Here is a 17,026-nt window from a genome sequence, read left to right as displayed (position 1 = left end):
TGGAGGCCAGCCTAGGCAACTTAGCAAGACCCTGTCTCAAGATAAGGTAAAAAGGGTTGGGGATGTAGCTCAGTGGTACAGTGTCTAAATTCAATATCTGATGTTGAAAAAACCCAAATTACAGGAATTTATCAGGAGCCAGCTCAACAGGAATCCTATGACTAAAGATGAGATAGTGTAAATATCCAAATGAATGATACTTGTAGGTTTTAATTTTTAGGGGTGAGGTTGATACTGGGGATTGAACCCAGGAGTGCTTTTCTCCTGAGTATTTCCCCTGAGTATTATATACCCATTTTTTTTTAATTATTATTTTTGAGATGGTTTGGCTAAATTGCCCAGGATGACCTTGTGACCCTCTTGCCTTAGCCCGAGTTGCTGGGGTTACAATACTAATGGGATTTATTTTATTTTATTTATTGTGGTGCTAGGGATTGAACCCAGGGCCTTACATATGATAGCTAGGCAAGTACTACAACTACAATGGATTTTAGCCCATTGAGTAAAATCAGAATCCATGAGCCACACAGTGAAAAAGTTCTTCCTTACAATAAAGTGGCAACTAATAAAAACAATGGAACTAAAAAAAAAATCACTATCTGAGCCAGGCACAGTGATATATATCTGCAGTCCCAGCCACTTGGGAAGCTAAGGCAGGAGAATCACAAATTTAAGGCCAGCTTGGGCAACTTAACCAGATCCTGTCTCAAAATAAAAACTACAAAAGGCTGGGAATGGAGCTCAGTGGTAGAGTGCTTCTGTTTCCATCCCCAATACTGCAAAAGAAAAAAGAAAGAAAAGAAAAAAGGAATTGGGGAGAAGAGAGTGAAAAGGGAAGGAAGAAAGAAAGGAAAAGAAAAAAGAACTGAACATGAAGTAAAGACTTGCTGGTCCGTCCTGCCAAATTAGACACCAAGTCCAGGATAGAGACCTCCCACCTCTGCTGGAGGCCCCTGTAGTCATGGCAACCTGCTCCAAAAGCCCATTCTGCTAAGTTCCTTTTTCACCAGTTATTAATGTAAATCAGCTGAGTTTGGACCTAAGCGCATCTACAGGATTGGTTAAGGCAATGAATTAGACAGGATCTTAGAGGTCAAATTACACCTGGATATAGCTTGTGGTTGGGGACCTGTGGGCAGCAAGGCTTTTTTCCCAGTACCATGAGCCAAACAGCAATAAACTACAAATGAAAAGAGGGCTGGATGCTGCCCTCAGATGCAGGGGATGGATGAGAGATGGAAAGAGATTTAAATCTACATGGGACTTTTTTTTTTTTTTTTGTACCAGGGATTAAACCCAGGAGTGCTTAACCACTGAGCCACATTCCCAGCCTTTTTCATTTTTTATTTTGAGACAAGGTCTTGCCAAGTTGCTTAGAGCCTAAGTTTCTGAGGCTGGCCTCCAACTTGCAATACTTCTGCCTCAGCCTCCCAGCTCGAGGGACTTTAAAGGAATTCTCCCCCCCAACACACACATACACACTGGGAATTGAACCCAGGGGCAGTTTATCACTGAGCTACATCCCCAGCCCTTTTTATTTTTTATTTTAAGATAGAGTCTTGCTAAGCTGCATAGGGCCTCACTAAATTGCCTAGGATGGCCTGAAACTTGCAATCCTCCTGCCTCAGCCTCAGAGTCGCTGGGATTACAGGTGGGGCACCACGGCGCCCAGGATAAGAATTCTTGATTCTCCTTCATATCCTGTAGTTGACTGAGAAAATAGTTGGCTTCTTGCCTTCTTTCTCCACAGACCAGGCTAGGAGCCAGAATCTGATCACAGGAGGCCTTTTGGTGGAGAGACGACTATATTCCCTCCTATCTCAGCAACCAACTCAGCAGATACAGAGAGAGGGGTTTGGGGAATATGACTCAGTGCTAAAGTGCTTAGCATGTGTGAGGCCCTGGGTTCAATCCCCAGCACCACACACACACACACACACACACACACACACACACAAAGAAAAAAAAACTAACAACACAGATACAGATGCCCCTGTGCATTCAACACAACCTTTATTAAGTGCTAACCTACTAACTAGGTTTGGGAACATAAATAAGCTTGCTCTGAGTATGTGTAGCTTGTGAGAAACAGTCATCAGTGCCTGCTCACATAGAGCTTACAGCCTGGTGAGGTGAGACTGTAAACAAATAAATATGCAATTACAAATGGTGGTAAGAATTGTGATGGAAAAGAGCAAAGTACCTCAAGGCAGAATAACAGTTTAGGGGACTGAGAAAACCTCCTGAGACAGTGACATGAGCCTGAAACTTGAAGGGTAAACAGGAGTGAATTAGACAAGAATGGAAAGAGCATGTTCCAAGCAGAGAGAATAAGAAAAAGCCCTGGCAGGGGGTACAGCTTGGGACACTTGGGGAACAAAGGACCAGTGTGGCCTGATTCTGGTGTACTAGGGGTTTCTGGGTAGGATGATGCTGGAAGGGATCCAGATTAGACAGGATGCTCTGTGCCTTGCTGCAACATTTGGGTTTTATTCTTGGTGCACTGGGTTGTAAACAACAAAGTATCCTGATTTATTTTAATTTTTTAACAGTTAAAAAAATCAAACTGTGAAAAATAAATCAGAAAGCACAAAGAGAAGAAAAGCATTACCTAATGGCACAAAGCAATCTAGCTGCTTCTTCCCAGTTTGCTCAAACTACATAAAGTTTACTTTTCTTTTTCCCAACCTTTGCCTATTATGTGGGAGGGTGGCAGAAACCAGCCAGCCAGGATCCAGGCAGGGTCCCCTGAGCTAGGCTGCTGGTAACAAAAGGGGGATCAATTGGGAGGCTAATGTGAAACCTCAGGCAAGGGGGTAACAGTGGCTGGGACTCAGCTAACGGAGAAAAGACACAGATGGATTAGAGATACATTTGGATGTGGGAAGTGGGAAAGAGAGCAGGATCAAGAATTTCCCTGAAAATTTCTGCTTTGAGCAACTCGGGAGAATAGGTGGAAATACTGTTTACCAAGGTGGGAAAGACAAGGGAAAGAATTCAAAAAGAGTCCAGAAGGTTGAGAGTTCAGCATTGCACATAATAGGCTTCTGAGATCCTAGTGAGCTTTCCAAGTGAATCGATAAATTCTGGAATCATCAGCAAATCCATGGTATTTAAAAATCAAACGAATAGATGAGACTAGCTAGAAATGAATTCAGAAGGAGGAGAGGGGGGGAAAAAAAAGAAAGGCAGGAATGAAGGTAACACAATTAGGATTAGAAGAATAGACCCGGATTGAGTCCTAAAATCCAACCATATAGAGAAGAGACTTTGGAAAAGGAAACCCGGAGCAATGGCCAGCAGAGAGGACAAAAACAAGAGAGCTGATGTCACTGTGATTAAAAGAATATTTGAAAAACATGAGTTTGGACATCTGGTCAAGTGTTTCTAATCAAGCAATATCAGGCCAGCAATGACCTTCACAAGATCAGTTTTGCTATGAAATAAAGGGGGAGGCTATCCTGGAGTGGATTCAAGAATAATTGAAAGAAGGTGAAGAAGCCAGTGGAGGGATGCAGAGATAATAAATGGCCATCTTCTCTTCACCTTGGCCTCCTAGCCAGATAATCTATGAACTGATTCCATTTGAGCTTCCAAACTTTCATAAAAAGGTCCTTCTGTGTCTTTGACACGGAGCTATACCTGCAAGAAGAAGAGCACAGGTCAGCCCAAGGGAAGGAAATGGGAATAGGACAGGAAACATGAGGGGACCTTAGATTCTTGCAGAGGACACATCTCCCCAGTCTGAAAGCAAGAACAAATCAGTGACAATGTGGAGAACCACAAAAACCACTGAGGTGTCTGTCTCAAATCTCTAAGAAAATGCAAACAAATGGTGGGATGGGGTGCAGTTCAGTGGTAGAGTGCTCACCTAGCATGGGCAAGGTCCTGGGTTCCCTACCCTGTACTACAAAACAGGAAAAGAAAAAGAGCTGTAGGGTGGGGCAGGTTCAGGGAAATACACAGGCACTCACTTGATAGAGTTTGTGACCAGCTTTTTGAGTGTCCTCAGGTCAGCCCTCTTCCCCCCGATGCCCATGAAGGCCTCATAGAAATCATAGGACAAGCCTTTAGCACCAAAGACAGCTGGGTCATCAGAGCTGATCACCATGGGATGCCCATAGGCCATCAGAGCAGCTGCAGGGTGGTTTCTCATATCAGACACAAGTTTCATGACCTGTTCAATAGGAGGCATGGGAGAAAGGCAAATGTTGATCTGCAGATCTGTAAAAAGACTCATCACGAGGGAGATAAGGCTGTGAGCTCACTCAGCTCCTTTATTATCCCCATCCCCATTCTGAACTAGTTCCCATGCTCTTCCTAATGTTCCCAGAGTTTTATCAGCAGCACCAATGTCTGACTCACTGTTGAGTCTTGCTCAGAGAAGTCTCTCAAATACAGCAAGACAGATGCACAAACAGCCCCAAGAAACAGCTGGAAGCAGCAATATCCCATGGCCCCTTTAACTTCTTGCCTGATGTTCCCTTTCACTTTGGGCATAGCTTTGCTCAAATTCCCCCACCCATTAGGACCCTTACTGTTGCCTCTTTATTATGAGTGGTTTAGGCAAAAGGCCATTCCTAAATAACTTTATTAATGGATAAGGGAGAGTGGAAGAACGAGTAAAGGAGAGAGAAATTATAGAGAAAAAGTAAAAACAGAGGTTGAAGTGGGGCAAGAAGATCATAAGATTAGTCCCAAGGGTTGTGCATACCTGGTTGGAGATGGGACACACTTCTAGGGGGATGTCCTTATTCTGAGTATAAGCCTTGACTACTGGGTGTTTCGTCAAAGCAAATCCATGTCCAATTCTGGTAGCATTCAAAATTACAGCATCTATAAGGTTTCTGTCTATGGAAGTACCAAACCAGTCTGGGGGAAAAAGGATAGTTTTGACAGGGATATATGGATCTGACCCATAGATCATCTACAGGTAAAGACTCCAACTCTCCCAGGCAACAAAGGGAAATTAACATACATACCATATATTTTTCTTGTAACTATGCTAAAGGGAGGTATGGTATGCCTGTTCTCTCTCTTACTATATTATTTTATTTACTAACCAGATGAGAAAGTTGAAAGTTGCATAGGTTTCTATTGTTGTTATTGTTTGGGTGCTTTTTGTGGTGCTAGGGATTGAAATGAGGGCCTCATGCATGCTAGCCAAGTGCTCTACCACTGAGCTACACCCCTAGCCCCTTATATAGGTTTTATAAATTGATCAAGGATGTTCAACTAGTATGTAGCAAAACCCTTACAACAATGATCTTTATGATCTTTACAACAATATACTGAACACTCTTTATTTATAATGTCAGTATAATTATCTATATGCATTTACTTTCTTCTGTAGATTGTGTATGTATGTGTGTGTCTACTACTGAGCTATATCCTCATCCCTTTTCTTTTAATATTTATTTTTTAGTTGTAGTTGGACACAATATCTTTATTTATTTACTTGTTTGTTTGTTTATTTATTTGTTTATTTATTTTTATGTGGTGCTGGGGGTCGAACCCAGGGCCTCGCACGTGCTAGGCAAGCGTTCTACCACTGAGCCACAACCTCTGCCCCTCTTCCCTTTTTAAATTTTATCCATTTATTTTATTTATTTATTTAGAGATGTTCGTGTGTTGTGTGTGTGTACTTGAGATTTAACTCAGGGGTGCCTGCCCTGAGCTACATTCCCAACTCTTTTAATTTTTTATTTCGAGAGAAAGTTTGACTAATTGTGGAGGGCCTCACTAATTTGCTAAGGCTGGCCTGGAACTTGCAATCTTCCTGTTTCAGCCTCCTGAGTCGCTGGGATTACAGGTGTGCACCACTGTGCCTGGATCCTTTATCGATTTAACAGTGTTCATGAGACCTCATCAACTGCTAGACTCCAATGGCCACCACTAACAAAGCCAGAGCAGATGCTCCTGCAGCCTCCTCCCCAGCCATGCCCACTGCACTCTCCTTGCTGCCATGGTTCTCTTTGCAGGGTGAAATGACAGATCCAGACTCCCATCCTTCCTGGCAGCTAGGACAGTCCTAATGCTGGTCTGGGTAGAAGTTTCTTGGTTGGTACTGGGGATTGAACCCAGAGGTGCTTAACCATTGAGCTACATCCCCAGCCTACTTTTTTAGTTTTCATTTTAAAGCAGGGTCTCACTAACTTGCTTAGGGCCTTGCTAAATTGCTGGCTTTGAACTTGTGTTCCTCCTGCCTCAGCCTCCCCAGCTGCTGGGATTACAGGCACATACTACCATGCCTGGCTCTGGTAGGGAGTTTCTGGAATTTCTCCCTAATAAAAATAGATACACTGGGGCTGGGGTAGTGGCTTAGTGGCAGAGCACTCGAACGTGTGAGGCACTGGTTCAATCCTCAGCACCACATAAAAAATAAATAAACAAAAATTAGAGATGTTAAAAAATACACTGGATGAAAATGTTTCATATTTTGCTTCACTGGATGTGGTCACACCTGAATGTGACTTCACCATCCAACACCCAAGCAGGGCAAAAATCATCAATTTAATGAGCACAACAGAGATTGTTTATTTTGTGATAATAAATAAATGGGCTGGACTGGGGATGTGGCTCAAGCGGTAGCACACTCTCCTGGCATGCGTGCAGCCCGGGTTCGATCCTCAGCACCACAAACAAACAAAGATGTTGTGTCTGCCAAAAACTAAAAATAAATATTAATTCTCTCTCTCTCTCTCTCTTAAATAAATAAATAAATAAATAGGCCCAATCCATTGGATGTATGTGTTCCATTCTTGCACCCAAAGGCACCCTAACTAATCCACATATAAAGTAGAAAAATTCCCTGGGCATGGTGATGCACACCTCTTATTCCAGCGGTTTGGGAGGCTAAGGCAGGAGGATTGTGAGTTCAAAGCCAACCTCAGCAAATTAGCAAGGCCCTAAGCAACTCAGTGAGACTCCATCTCTAAATAAAATATAAAATAGGGCTGGGGGTGTGGCTCAGTGGTTGAGAGCCCCTGAGTTCAATCCCCAGTACCCAAATAAAATAAAATATTTACTTTCTTCTTTTAAATGAGGACATTATTTTTGGGAATTAAATACCCAAGTCATGGCAAAATTGTCTCCAAGGACCATACATACTAGATTAGATCTGTATTACACTGTTTTTATACTGCCAAAATTTTTTTCACATAGGTAAGTATAATTTTCCCAACTAGGCTATAAGCTCTTCAAGGTTAACAACCCCATACCCCTACCCCATTCCTCAAGAACAATTCTTGAAATCTCCCACAGCAGACTTTGATCTAAATTGGATCTAAATTGACTCAAATGTCAGGAAGAAGAGATGAATGCACAGGGACACTTCCTCTACTGGATGGTATGATAAAGCAAGGTTTAAGTTTGGTTGTGAGGTCAAGCTACCCGCTGCTCCTTATCTTCTTGATCTCCTGTGCGTATGGCAGGGAGTTGCTGCAGAGATCTTCTCTAGGCCCCATAGGGACAGCCTCCCCTAAATCTACCTTTTGATCTGAAATTGCATCCATGATATGTCTTAGGGTTTACACACTTTAAGAACTACAATATAGGAGGCACTTAAAGTTGTCTGAGTGAGCCCATGGATTGAGCTTTGGGGAACAAAGATATAGCTAGGCTAAAGATATTTCAGAAAGAATAGCAGCTATGGCTTCTTAAGGTGATTTTCCTCTTTGGCATTGTGAGTGTGGACAATACCCTAAGAGGACAGAGCAGCCCTGGTTCTAGTCCCAGTCCTGTCAGTTTTAGTGTGACTTTGAGTATGTCAGTTAACTTCTCAATCATAACTCATTTATAAGATGGAAATCACCAGAAAGGGTTCAAATTCAGGTTTTACTACTCACAGATCTTTTTTTTTTTTTTTTTTTTTTTTTGGTACTGGTGATTGAACCCCTGGGTGCTTAACCTCTAAGCCACATCCCCAGCCTTTTTTTTTTAATATTTATTTTTTAGTTGTAGTTGGACACAATACATTTATTTTCTTTATTTATTTTATGTGGTGCTGAGGATCAAACCCAGGGCCTTGCATGTGCTAGGTGAGTACTCTACTGCTCAGCCACAACCCCAGCCCACCAGCCCTTTTTTATATTTTATTTAGACATAAGGTCTCTCTAAGTTGCTTAGGGCCTCCCTAAGATTGCCAAGGCTGGCTTTGAACTAGCAATCCTCCTGCCTCAAACTCCCAAGCCGCTGGGATTATAGGTGTGTGCCACCATGCCAAGCACTCACCAACTCTTTTAACTATGGACCAGTAACACTAGTGTATAAAATAGAAATAGAAACACTTCCCAGGAAGATTGGGGTGAGAAATAGAAATAATATACATGAAGTATATTGTCATTGAGTACTTTATCCCCTTTCCACAGACTGCTTTCAGGATTATGAAAATGGGTAAGGGTCTGACACTGCCTGTGGCCTATGCCACGAGGCATAGAGAGGATGACCCTGCATACCACAGGACCCCAAGAGCTGATGAGGATCTCTCCTATTGACCACCTCCTCTGTTCCCTACTGGTGTTCACTACAGCTCACCTGTCTCCCCAGCGTGGAAGAAGTAAGGTAGTTGAACACCATGTGTGACTGGAATCATCAGAGCCTCCTTGTAGTAATATAAACTGTAGCCAGTGTCTTCACGCCCCACCTGCAGGACAGACATGAGGGGACATGTGGCTTGGCACAGGCCTGACTTTGCTGGCAGTATACACTGCAGCCTAGGAACAGCCTTCCTCTTACCCTGCCACTGCTTCTTGAGACCTAAGTCATACAAAATTTTAAGGATGACTGGTAGGGCCAGGCTGGTGGTATACACCTGTAATCCCAGCAACTCCAGAGGCTGAGGCAGGGAGATGGAAGGGACAAATTTCACATCCTGGAGAATTTTTTTTTTCTTTTTTCTTTTTTGGAACTGAGGATTGAACCCACGGGTTCTCAACCAGAGAATATCCCCAGACCTTTTTTATATTTTATTTAGAGATAGTGTCTCACTGAGTTGCTAAGTGCCTCGCTAAATTGCTGAGGCTGGCTTTGAACTCGTGATCCTCCTGCCTCAGTCTCCTGAGCCAATGGGATTACAGGCATGGGCCACTGTGCCCCACCATCCTGGAGAACTTGCCCAGGGCTACTAGCCCCATCTCAAATTGCTCCCTTCTGTGTGCTACAATAGGAGGTGACAGTTGTAAAAATCCAGCATAGGTGAACCACTGGTCTAAATAAAAGGGTGGAAGGTAGGGGAATGTAGAACAAGCCCATAGTTGTCTAAACTCCCTGAATTCCTTTCTTATTCTAGAACTTTCTTTTTTAGCCATGTGACTTTTCTGCTTTCTTTTCTCCCATGGCTGCCATCACCCACAGCCTCTGAGAGAGGGTCAGTGCTAAACCCTGCCAGCTCTGCTGGGTCAGCAGCCACAGCCCAAGGGTGTTGGTGAGCACTGCTCTGTACAAGGTGTCCCCTTTACAAAGAACAGCCTACTTGGCCTGCCACAGGCAACCCCACATTCCCCCCTTCTCTTCACAGAATTGGTTACCAGGTCAAACCCTGCTATGATGTCAGGGAATACTTCTCGAAGTTTGATGGCAGTTCGGACAGAATGTGCAATGAGAGCCAAGCTTTTGGTCCTGAGAGAGAGACAGAGAGAAGCTGGGAGATGGCAGCATTAACAGAATCATTGCCTGGAGCTTGCTTAGGTCAAAGTATTCAGCAACTCCTGACAAAACCACACACATGACCCCAGCCCAACCAAATCATTCCTGACCAGGAGCCCTGTTGGCTCCAGGGAGACCCACAGCCTCTGAGAAGTAGGTGGATAAGGGGACCCATGGGAAAAATTTCACTTGTTTGCATGAGGCTAAATTGGGCCTATTCCAGGTACGCCCTACATCCCTGCAGGGTGAGTCATGAAATGTGGAGGTCCTTTGTCCACTGGACGCCTACAAAATGCCACAATCCACCCAAATCCCCGATGGAGGAACTGGATCAGGTAACCATTTGGCCATTTGCTGTTTAAGTCAGCAAAACCCTGGGCACTCCAGAAAGCATATAACCAAGCTGTCTTGCTTCCCTCTGTACCTTCTCCCTTCAAGTCCATGGGACAGGTGAGGCAAGCAGACACACAACAAAAGTACTAAGTGACAAAAGGCTGGTATAGTCACAATGGCACAAAGGTCTCTGCCCAGCTACTGGGTCACTTGTTCTAATCCTCGATCCTGTGGGTAGTAAGAAGTCCTGCCTGACTCCCATCCATGGCGTCTTGCAGAGCCTAAGGGAACATGGAGGGCACTGACCCTTAGGTCAGCCCTCACCCCTTCCTACCACTGGCCCTGGGAGGGGACTACTGGTGTCAAGGAGCAATCATGTTGGTTCATCCTGTGAGTTTCTTCTTGGGGTTAGGGGAAGGACTAGCACACAGGCAAGGGGCTCAGCTCCTGCAGTTCCCAACAGGAAAGAGGAGAACTTGGGGACAGGACTGGGGAGTTGGCTTTTGGTAAGTCTGATGGCTCTCCACAGCCCAGCCTCATGGGTGGGTGGAGCAGATAGAGAACTGCCTGCCCAATCCCACTGGTGCCCCTTACCCTGCCCTGACTCAGAGTGACATCTATTTGCCTGCCTTCTGCATGGTTCTGGCTAGGGACAGGTCACACCACATAAGATCAGCTGCTCTTCAATTTAAGGGCAGAGCTCTTCATTCGGCAAAATTAAGCTATAAAGCATTCCACGTACAACTGGGGAAGCAGTGGGTCTTTCTTCACTATCCCCCTAGATCATGCACACATGGCTATTGTGGGGTCTCCACATACAGACCTGAGCCAGTGTCACACAGGGCCTGTGACCTATCAAGACCTCATACATGGCCACACACAGCAGGCAGCTGACATTAGGCAAATCCCCAGCAATAAATGGAAAAAAAGACTGAGTGTGGTGTCGCACACCTGTAATCCCAGTGGCTCTGGAGGCTGAGGCAGGAGGATCCAAGTTCAGAGCCAACCTTAGCAATTTACTGAGGCCCTAAGCAACTCAGCAAGACCTTGTCTCTAAATAAAATATTAAAAAAGGGCTGGGGATGTGGCTTAGTGGTTAAGCACACCTGGGTTCAATCCCTGGTACCAAAACAAACAAACAAATGGAAGCAAAAATGTGGGACAATTATCCTAATATTCAGGCAAAAATATTATACCTATCATCACCCTGGCCAGTGTGGCCTCATAGTTTAGAATTATCTGGAAAAATACCACAGTTTTTCATTTCAGTTTGTTTGTGAAGACCCCAACTAGAGGGATTTCAAAGTAGATCTTAACTTCTGCACTCACAAAAAAATGCACACACCAAACCCACAGCCCTGTGGCATCAATCACTGGGTTGATGACCCCCAGCCTCCAACCTTATTCCTCCTCTCTGCTCCCCTCCCAGCACAGTGCCTCTATCCTGTTCTCCCAACTCTAGCAGCGTCAGCCATATTCTCTCACCTGTAATCCGAAAAAATGAGTCTGAATCCCATAAATTCAGGATGAGTCCTTTTAAACTTGTCAGCCACTTCTTGGTAAGCCCTCACTACCCACAACTGGTCGTGGATCTCCCCATTCAGTTCATATACCTGTGAACAAAACATGGTCCCAAGTAGACATCAGAGGGGTGCAGAGCAAAACTTCATTCCCAACCACCTGTCATCTCTAAAACTGGGTTGTACTGTGTGTCCTTTTGTTATGGTTTAGATGTATGGTGTCCCCCAAAAGCTCGTGTGTAGACAATGCAAGAAGGTTTAGCAGAGAAACGATTGGGTGATGAGAGCCTTAAACCAATCTGTAAATTAATCCCCTGATAGAGATTAACTGAGTAGTAACTAAGCAGGGAGGGTGTGGCTAGAAGAGGTAGGCATTGGAGGTATGCCTTTGGGGTATAAATATTTTGTATGTGGAGAGTGGAGTCTCTCTCCTTCCTGATCTTCATGTCTTGAGCCACTTTCCTCTACCACACTCTTCTACCATGATGCTCAGCATCCCATTGAGTCCTTAAGAAATGGAGCCAGTTGACTGTGGACTGAGACCGCTTGAAAATGAGCCCCCAAATAAACTTTTTCTCCTTAAATTATTATTATTGGCCATGCTAACGAAGAGAAAAAGAGAGAAAACTCAAATTACTAAAATATAAAATGAAGAAGGAAATATCACAATGGGTACATCTGAAATACAGAAGATAATTAGACACTATTTTGAAAACTTATACTCTAATAAAATAGAAAATATTGAAGACATCGACAAATTTCTAGAGATATATATCACCTATCCAAACTGAATGAGGAGGTGATACATGATTTAAATAGATCAATTTCAAGTAATGAAATAGAAAATGCCATCAAAAGTCTACCAACCAAGAAAAGCCCAGGACCAGATGGATTCTTAGTCAAGTTCTACAAGACTTTCAAAGATGAATTAACACCAATACTCCTCAAAGTATTCCACAAAATAGAAAAGGAGGGAATCCTTCCAAACTCATTCAAGGAGTTTGGAATAATATCACTCTAATACCAAAACCAGACAAAGACCATCAAGGAAAGAAAACTTCAGACCAATATCCCTGATGAACATAGATGCAAAAATTCTCAATAAAATTCTGGCAAATCGCATACAAAAACATATTAAAAAGATAGTGCACCACAATCAAGTGGGATTCATCCCAGAGATGCAGCGTTGGTTCAACATACAGAAATCAATAAACATAATTTATCATATTAATGGACTTAAAAACAAGAATCGTATGATCATCTTAACGCAGAAAAAGCATTTGACAAAATACAGCACACCTTTATGTTCAAAACATTAGAAAAACTAGGGATAGTAGAAACATACCTCAACATTGTAAAAGCTATATATCCTAAACCCAAAACCAACATCATTCTAAATGGAGAAAAACTGAAAGCATTACCGCTAAAAACTGGAACAAGACAAGGATGTCCTCTTTCACCACTTCTATTCAACATCATCCTTGAAACTCTAGCCAGAGTAATTAGACAAAAGAAAGAAATTAAAGGGATACAAATAGGTAAAGAAGAACTCAAACTATCACTATTTGCTGATGACATGATTCTATATCTAGAAATACAAAAATTCCACCAGAAAACTTCCAGAACTAATAAATGAATTCAGCAAAGTAGCAGGATATAAAATCAACACCCATAAATCAAATGCATTCCTATACATCAGCAATGAATCCATTGAAAGAGAAATTAGGAAAACTACTGCATTCAAAATAGCCTCAACAAAACAAAACAAACCTGGAACTCAATCTAACAAAAGAGATGAAAGACCTCTACAATGAAAACTACAGAACACTAAAGAAAGAAATTGAAGAAAACCTCAGAAGATGGAAAGATCTCCCATCCTCCTGAATAGGCAAAATTAATATTACCAAAATGGCCATACTACCAAAAGTATTATACAGATCTATTAAAATCCCAATGACATTCTTCAAAAAAATAGAAAAAGCAATCATAAAATTTATTTGGAAAAATAAGAGACCCAGAATAGCTAAAGCAATCCTAAGCAAGAAAAGTGAAGCAGGAGGCATCAAAATACCAGACCTTAAATTATACTACAGAGATATAGTAACAAAAACAGCATGATATTGACACCAAAATAGACTTGTAGATCAATGGTACAGAATAGAGGATACAGAGACAAACCCACATAAATATGGTTTTGTCATAGTAGAAAAAGGTGCCAAAAACATTCACTGGAGAAAATATAGCCTATTCAACAAAGGGTGCTGGCAAAACTGGAAATCCATATGTAGCAAAATGAAATTAAATGTCTCTCTCTCGTCATGCACAAAAATCAACTCAAAGTAGATCAAAGACTTAAGCACTAGAACTGAGACCCTGTACCTAACAGAACAAAAAAATAGGCCCTATCTTCACCTATGATCTGACTTCCTTAACAAGACTCCTAAAGCGCAAAAAGTAAAATCAAGAATTAATAAATGGGATGGATTCAAATTAAAAAGCTTCTTCTCAGCAAAGGAAACAATTAATAAAGTGAGGAGAGAGCCTACAGATTGGGAGAAAATCTTTACCGCATGTACTTCTGATAAAGCATTAATCTCTAGGATATATAAAGAACTCAAAAAACTTAACACCAAAAAACAAATAACCCAGTCAATAAATGGGCTAAGGAACTGGACAGATACTTCACAGAAGAGGAAATACAATTGATCAACAAATATATGAAAAAATGTTCATCATCTCTAGCAATTAGAGAAATGCAAATCCAAACTACTCTCAGATTTCATCTCACTCCTGTCAGAATGGCAATAATCAAGCATACAGGCAACTGGGGCCAGGGTTGTGGCTCAGTAGTAGAGCGCTTGCCTAGCACGCATGAGGTACTGGGTTTGATCCCTGGCACCACATAAAAATAAACAAATAAAATAAAGGTATTGTGTCCATCTACAACTTAAAAAAAAAAAAAAAGAATACATGCAACTATAAATGTTGGTGAGGATGTGATGGAAAAGGTACATTGTTGGTGGGACTGCAAATTGGTGCAGTCTGTTACTATGGAAAATAGAAGATTGGCAATGGAGCCACCATCTGACCCAGCTAACCCACTCCTTGGTTTATACCCGAAGAACTTAAAATCAGCATACTATAGTGACACAGCCACATCAATGTTTATAGCAGCTCAATTCACAATAGCTAGACTATGGAACCAACCTAAGTGTCCCTCAATAGGTGAATGGATAAAGAAAATGTGATATATATATATATATATATATATATATATATATATATATATATATATACTCAATGGAATAATACTCAGCTTTAAAGAAGAGTAAAATTATGGTATTTGCCAGTAAATGATGGGATTTGAAGAATATCATGCTAAGCAAAATAAGCCAATCCCACAAAACCAAAGGCCGAATGTTTTCTCTAATATGCAGATGCTAATTCAAAATAAGGCAGGGGGGCACTAAGGAAGAATAGTGTTACCTTAGATTAGGTAGAGGGAAGTGATAGGAGGAAAGGGGAGGGAATATGGGGATAGGAAAGATAGTAAAATGAAACAGACATTATTATTGTATGTGTGTGTATATATATATATATATATATATATATATATATATATATATATATATATATATATGACTACATGACCAATATGATTCTGTAACATACACTCAGAGAAATGGGAAATTATATCTTATCTATGTATGATATATCAAAGTGCATAAATGCATTCTACTGTCATGTATAGCTAATGAAAACAAATTTAAAAATTTTTAAAATTGTTCTTATTAGGTCTTTTAGTCCCAGCAGTAAAAAAGCTGACTAAAACACCTTTTCTTGACCACTGAGCTACATTCCAGCCCTTTTTATTTTTTATTTCGAGACAGGGCCTCACTAAATTGCTGAGGCTTGAACTTGCAATCCTTCTGCCTCAGCCTTTTGAGTTGCTGGGATTACAGGATTGTGCCACAGTGCCTGGCTTATCCAATGTCTCCTATGGCCTCTGACTCGTTCTTTATAGCTATATGAATAGTCCTAACCCCACTGGAATTACACCCTTGGATGCCCTGAGGCTGAGGGGTATGCCTGTGCTACACCCAGAACAGTGCCTGGCAGATGGTGTAGGTGCTCAACAAGGACAGAGGGTTGTGTTGAATGAAGAACAGGTCTGCTGAAGAGGGGATACAGGCCAGAAATTATAATCCTAAAATTCATGTCATCTCCCCACTATCCAGCCCCTATCCTCCCTACTACTTCCTACCTCCTGGCAGAGCCAGGCCACTGGGAAGACCAACTGTGACATGGTTAGGGCACAGTAAGAAATGGGTATGAGTAAGACAAAGAAAAAAAAAAAAATGCAGAAGAACTGCATAATGGAAAAGTTTATAAGGAAACTCCCTGGGGTGGGAGGTGGGGTAATTTAGTGGTAGAGCACTTGGCTAGCATGCATGAAGCCCGGTTTCACCCACAGCACTGCAAAAACAAAGGGTCCCTACAATGTCCACTTGGAAGGTTGGTATTAAATGGCAGCTGAAGTCTCCTGGGTAGCCCGGCTACTGTGAGGGGAACTGGGCAGTGGGAGTATTCATTCCCTGCAGTTCCTACCCTTCCCTGTTGCTTGTCTAGGTTGAAACTCTGCCAAGGGGTTCATGGGTAGTTGAGGGTCAAGACAGGAGGTAGGAGTTTTTGCAGAGACTGTAGAGTGAAATAATATGTAAGGGCTGATTCTTTTTTTTTTTTTTTTTTTTTTTGGCAGGGGTGTACAGAGGGTTGAATTCACAGGCAGTCAACCACTGAGCCACATCCCCAGCCCTACAACCCTCTTTTCATAGTAATTTTAAGATGTTGTCTTTTTCATTGTCATTCTCTCATGAAAGTACAGTCGAATTTTCCTGAAGTTGCATCAGGTGTGATGATATCATTCTAAGAGGTAATGTTTCCTGTGCTTGTGCAGTCTTGAATTTTTGAAGATTTTCTCAAATTTTAATATCTAATATAGAATATAACAACAGATATAATCCACACAAATCGAACTTTTCTAAGATCCTTAAAATGTTTTAAGAATGTAAAGTGGTTCTGGAGCCAGAAAGTTTGAGAACCATTGTACTAACCCAACTCAAAATTGTTACTTGAAGTCATCTTAACATCTCCCAGCTGGTTTGCAGCAGGGAAGAATAGAATTTTGTCCTATGCTTTCACTGCTCTGACATTATCTGAGCCACCTGCCCATGAACCCCAACTGGATTAGAAACTCCTGAGGGTGAAGTTCATGTAGTTTTAATCAGCCCACCTTCTCTCCTATAGCATTCAAGTTAGTACTTCATAAATCAATATTATCTTAAGAATACTGGCCACAGGAAATTTAAAATTACCAAGCCCTAGTCTACTACTTTTGTGCTACCATAACAAATACCTGAGATAATAATGAAAACCTGAGATGAAAGACTGCCAGGCACAGTGGCACATGCCTGTAATCCCAGCAATTTAGGAGTTTGAGGCAGGAGGATTGCAAATTCAGGGCCAGC

General features: G+C 41.9%; 1 protein-coding gene across 2 annotated transcripts in view; it reads right to left on the bottom strand.

Annotated features, from left to right (window-relative positions):
* Positions 1 to 1,996: 1,996 nt before the first annotated feature.
* Ada2 (adenosine deaminase 2) overlaps positions 1,997 to 17,026 on the bottom strand; it is a 38,801-nt gene continuing 23,771 nt past the window's right edge. For both annotated transcript variants that reach the window (XM_027951197.3, XM_027951198.2), the window contains exons 5-10: positions 11,464 to 11,591; positions 9,528 to 9,618; positions 8,536 to 8,644; positions 4,715 to 4,872; positions 3,975 to 4,177; positions 1,997 to 3,642 (exon numbers count right to left, since the gene is read on the bottom strand). In XM_027951197.3, the coding sequence (XP_027806998.2) occupies positions 3,543 to 3,642; positions 3,975 to 4,177; positions 4,715 to 4,872; positions 8,536 to 8,644; positions 9,528 to 9,618; positions 11,464 to 11,591 (789 nt within the window). In that variant the 3' untranslated portion in view covers positions 1,997 to 3,542. The remainder of the gene's footprint in view (positions 3,643 to 3,974; positions 4,178 to 4,714; positions 4,873 to 8,535; positions 8,645 to 9,527; positions 9,619 to 11,463; positions 11,592 to 17,026) is intronic.

This window comes from Marmota flaviventris, chromosome 3 (genome assembly GCF_047511675.1).
Source record: "Marmota flaviventris isolate mMarFla1 chromosome 3, mMarFla1.hap1, whole genome shotgun sequence".
NCBI lineage: Eukaryota > Metazoa > Chordata > Mammalia > Rodentia > Sciuridae > Marmota > Marmota flaviventris.
Note: the sequence above shows the minus strand (reverse complement) of the source record. Positions and strands in the feature narration are given on the sequence as shown.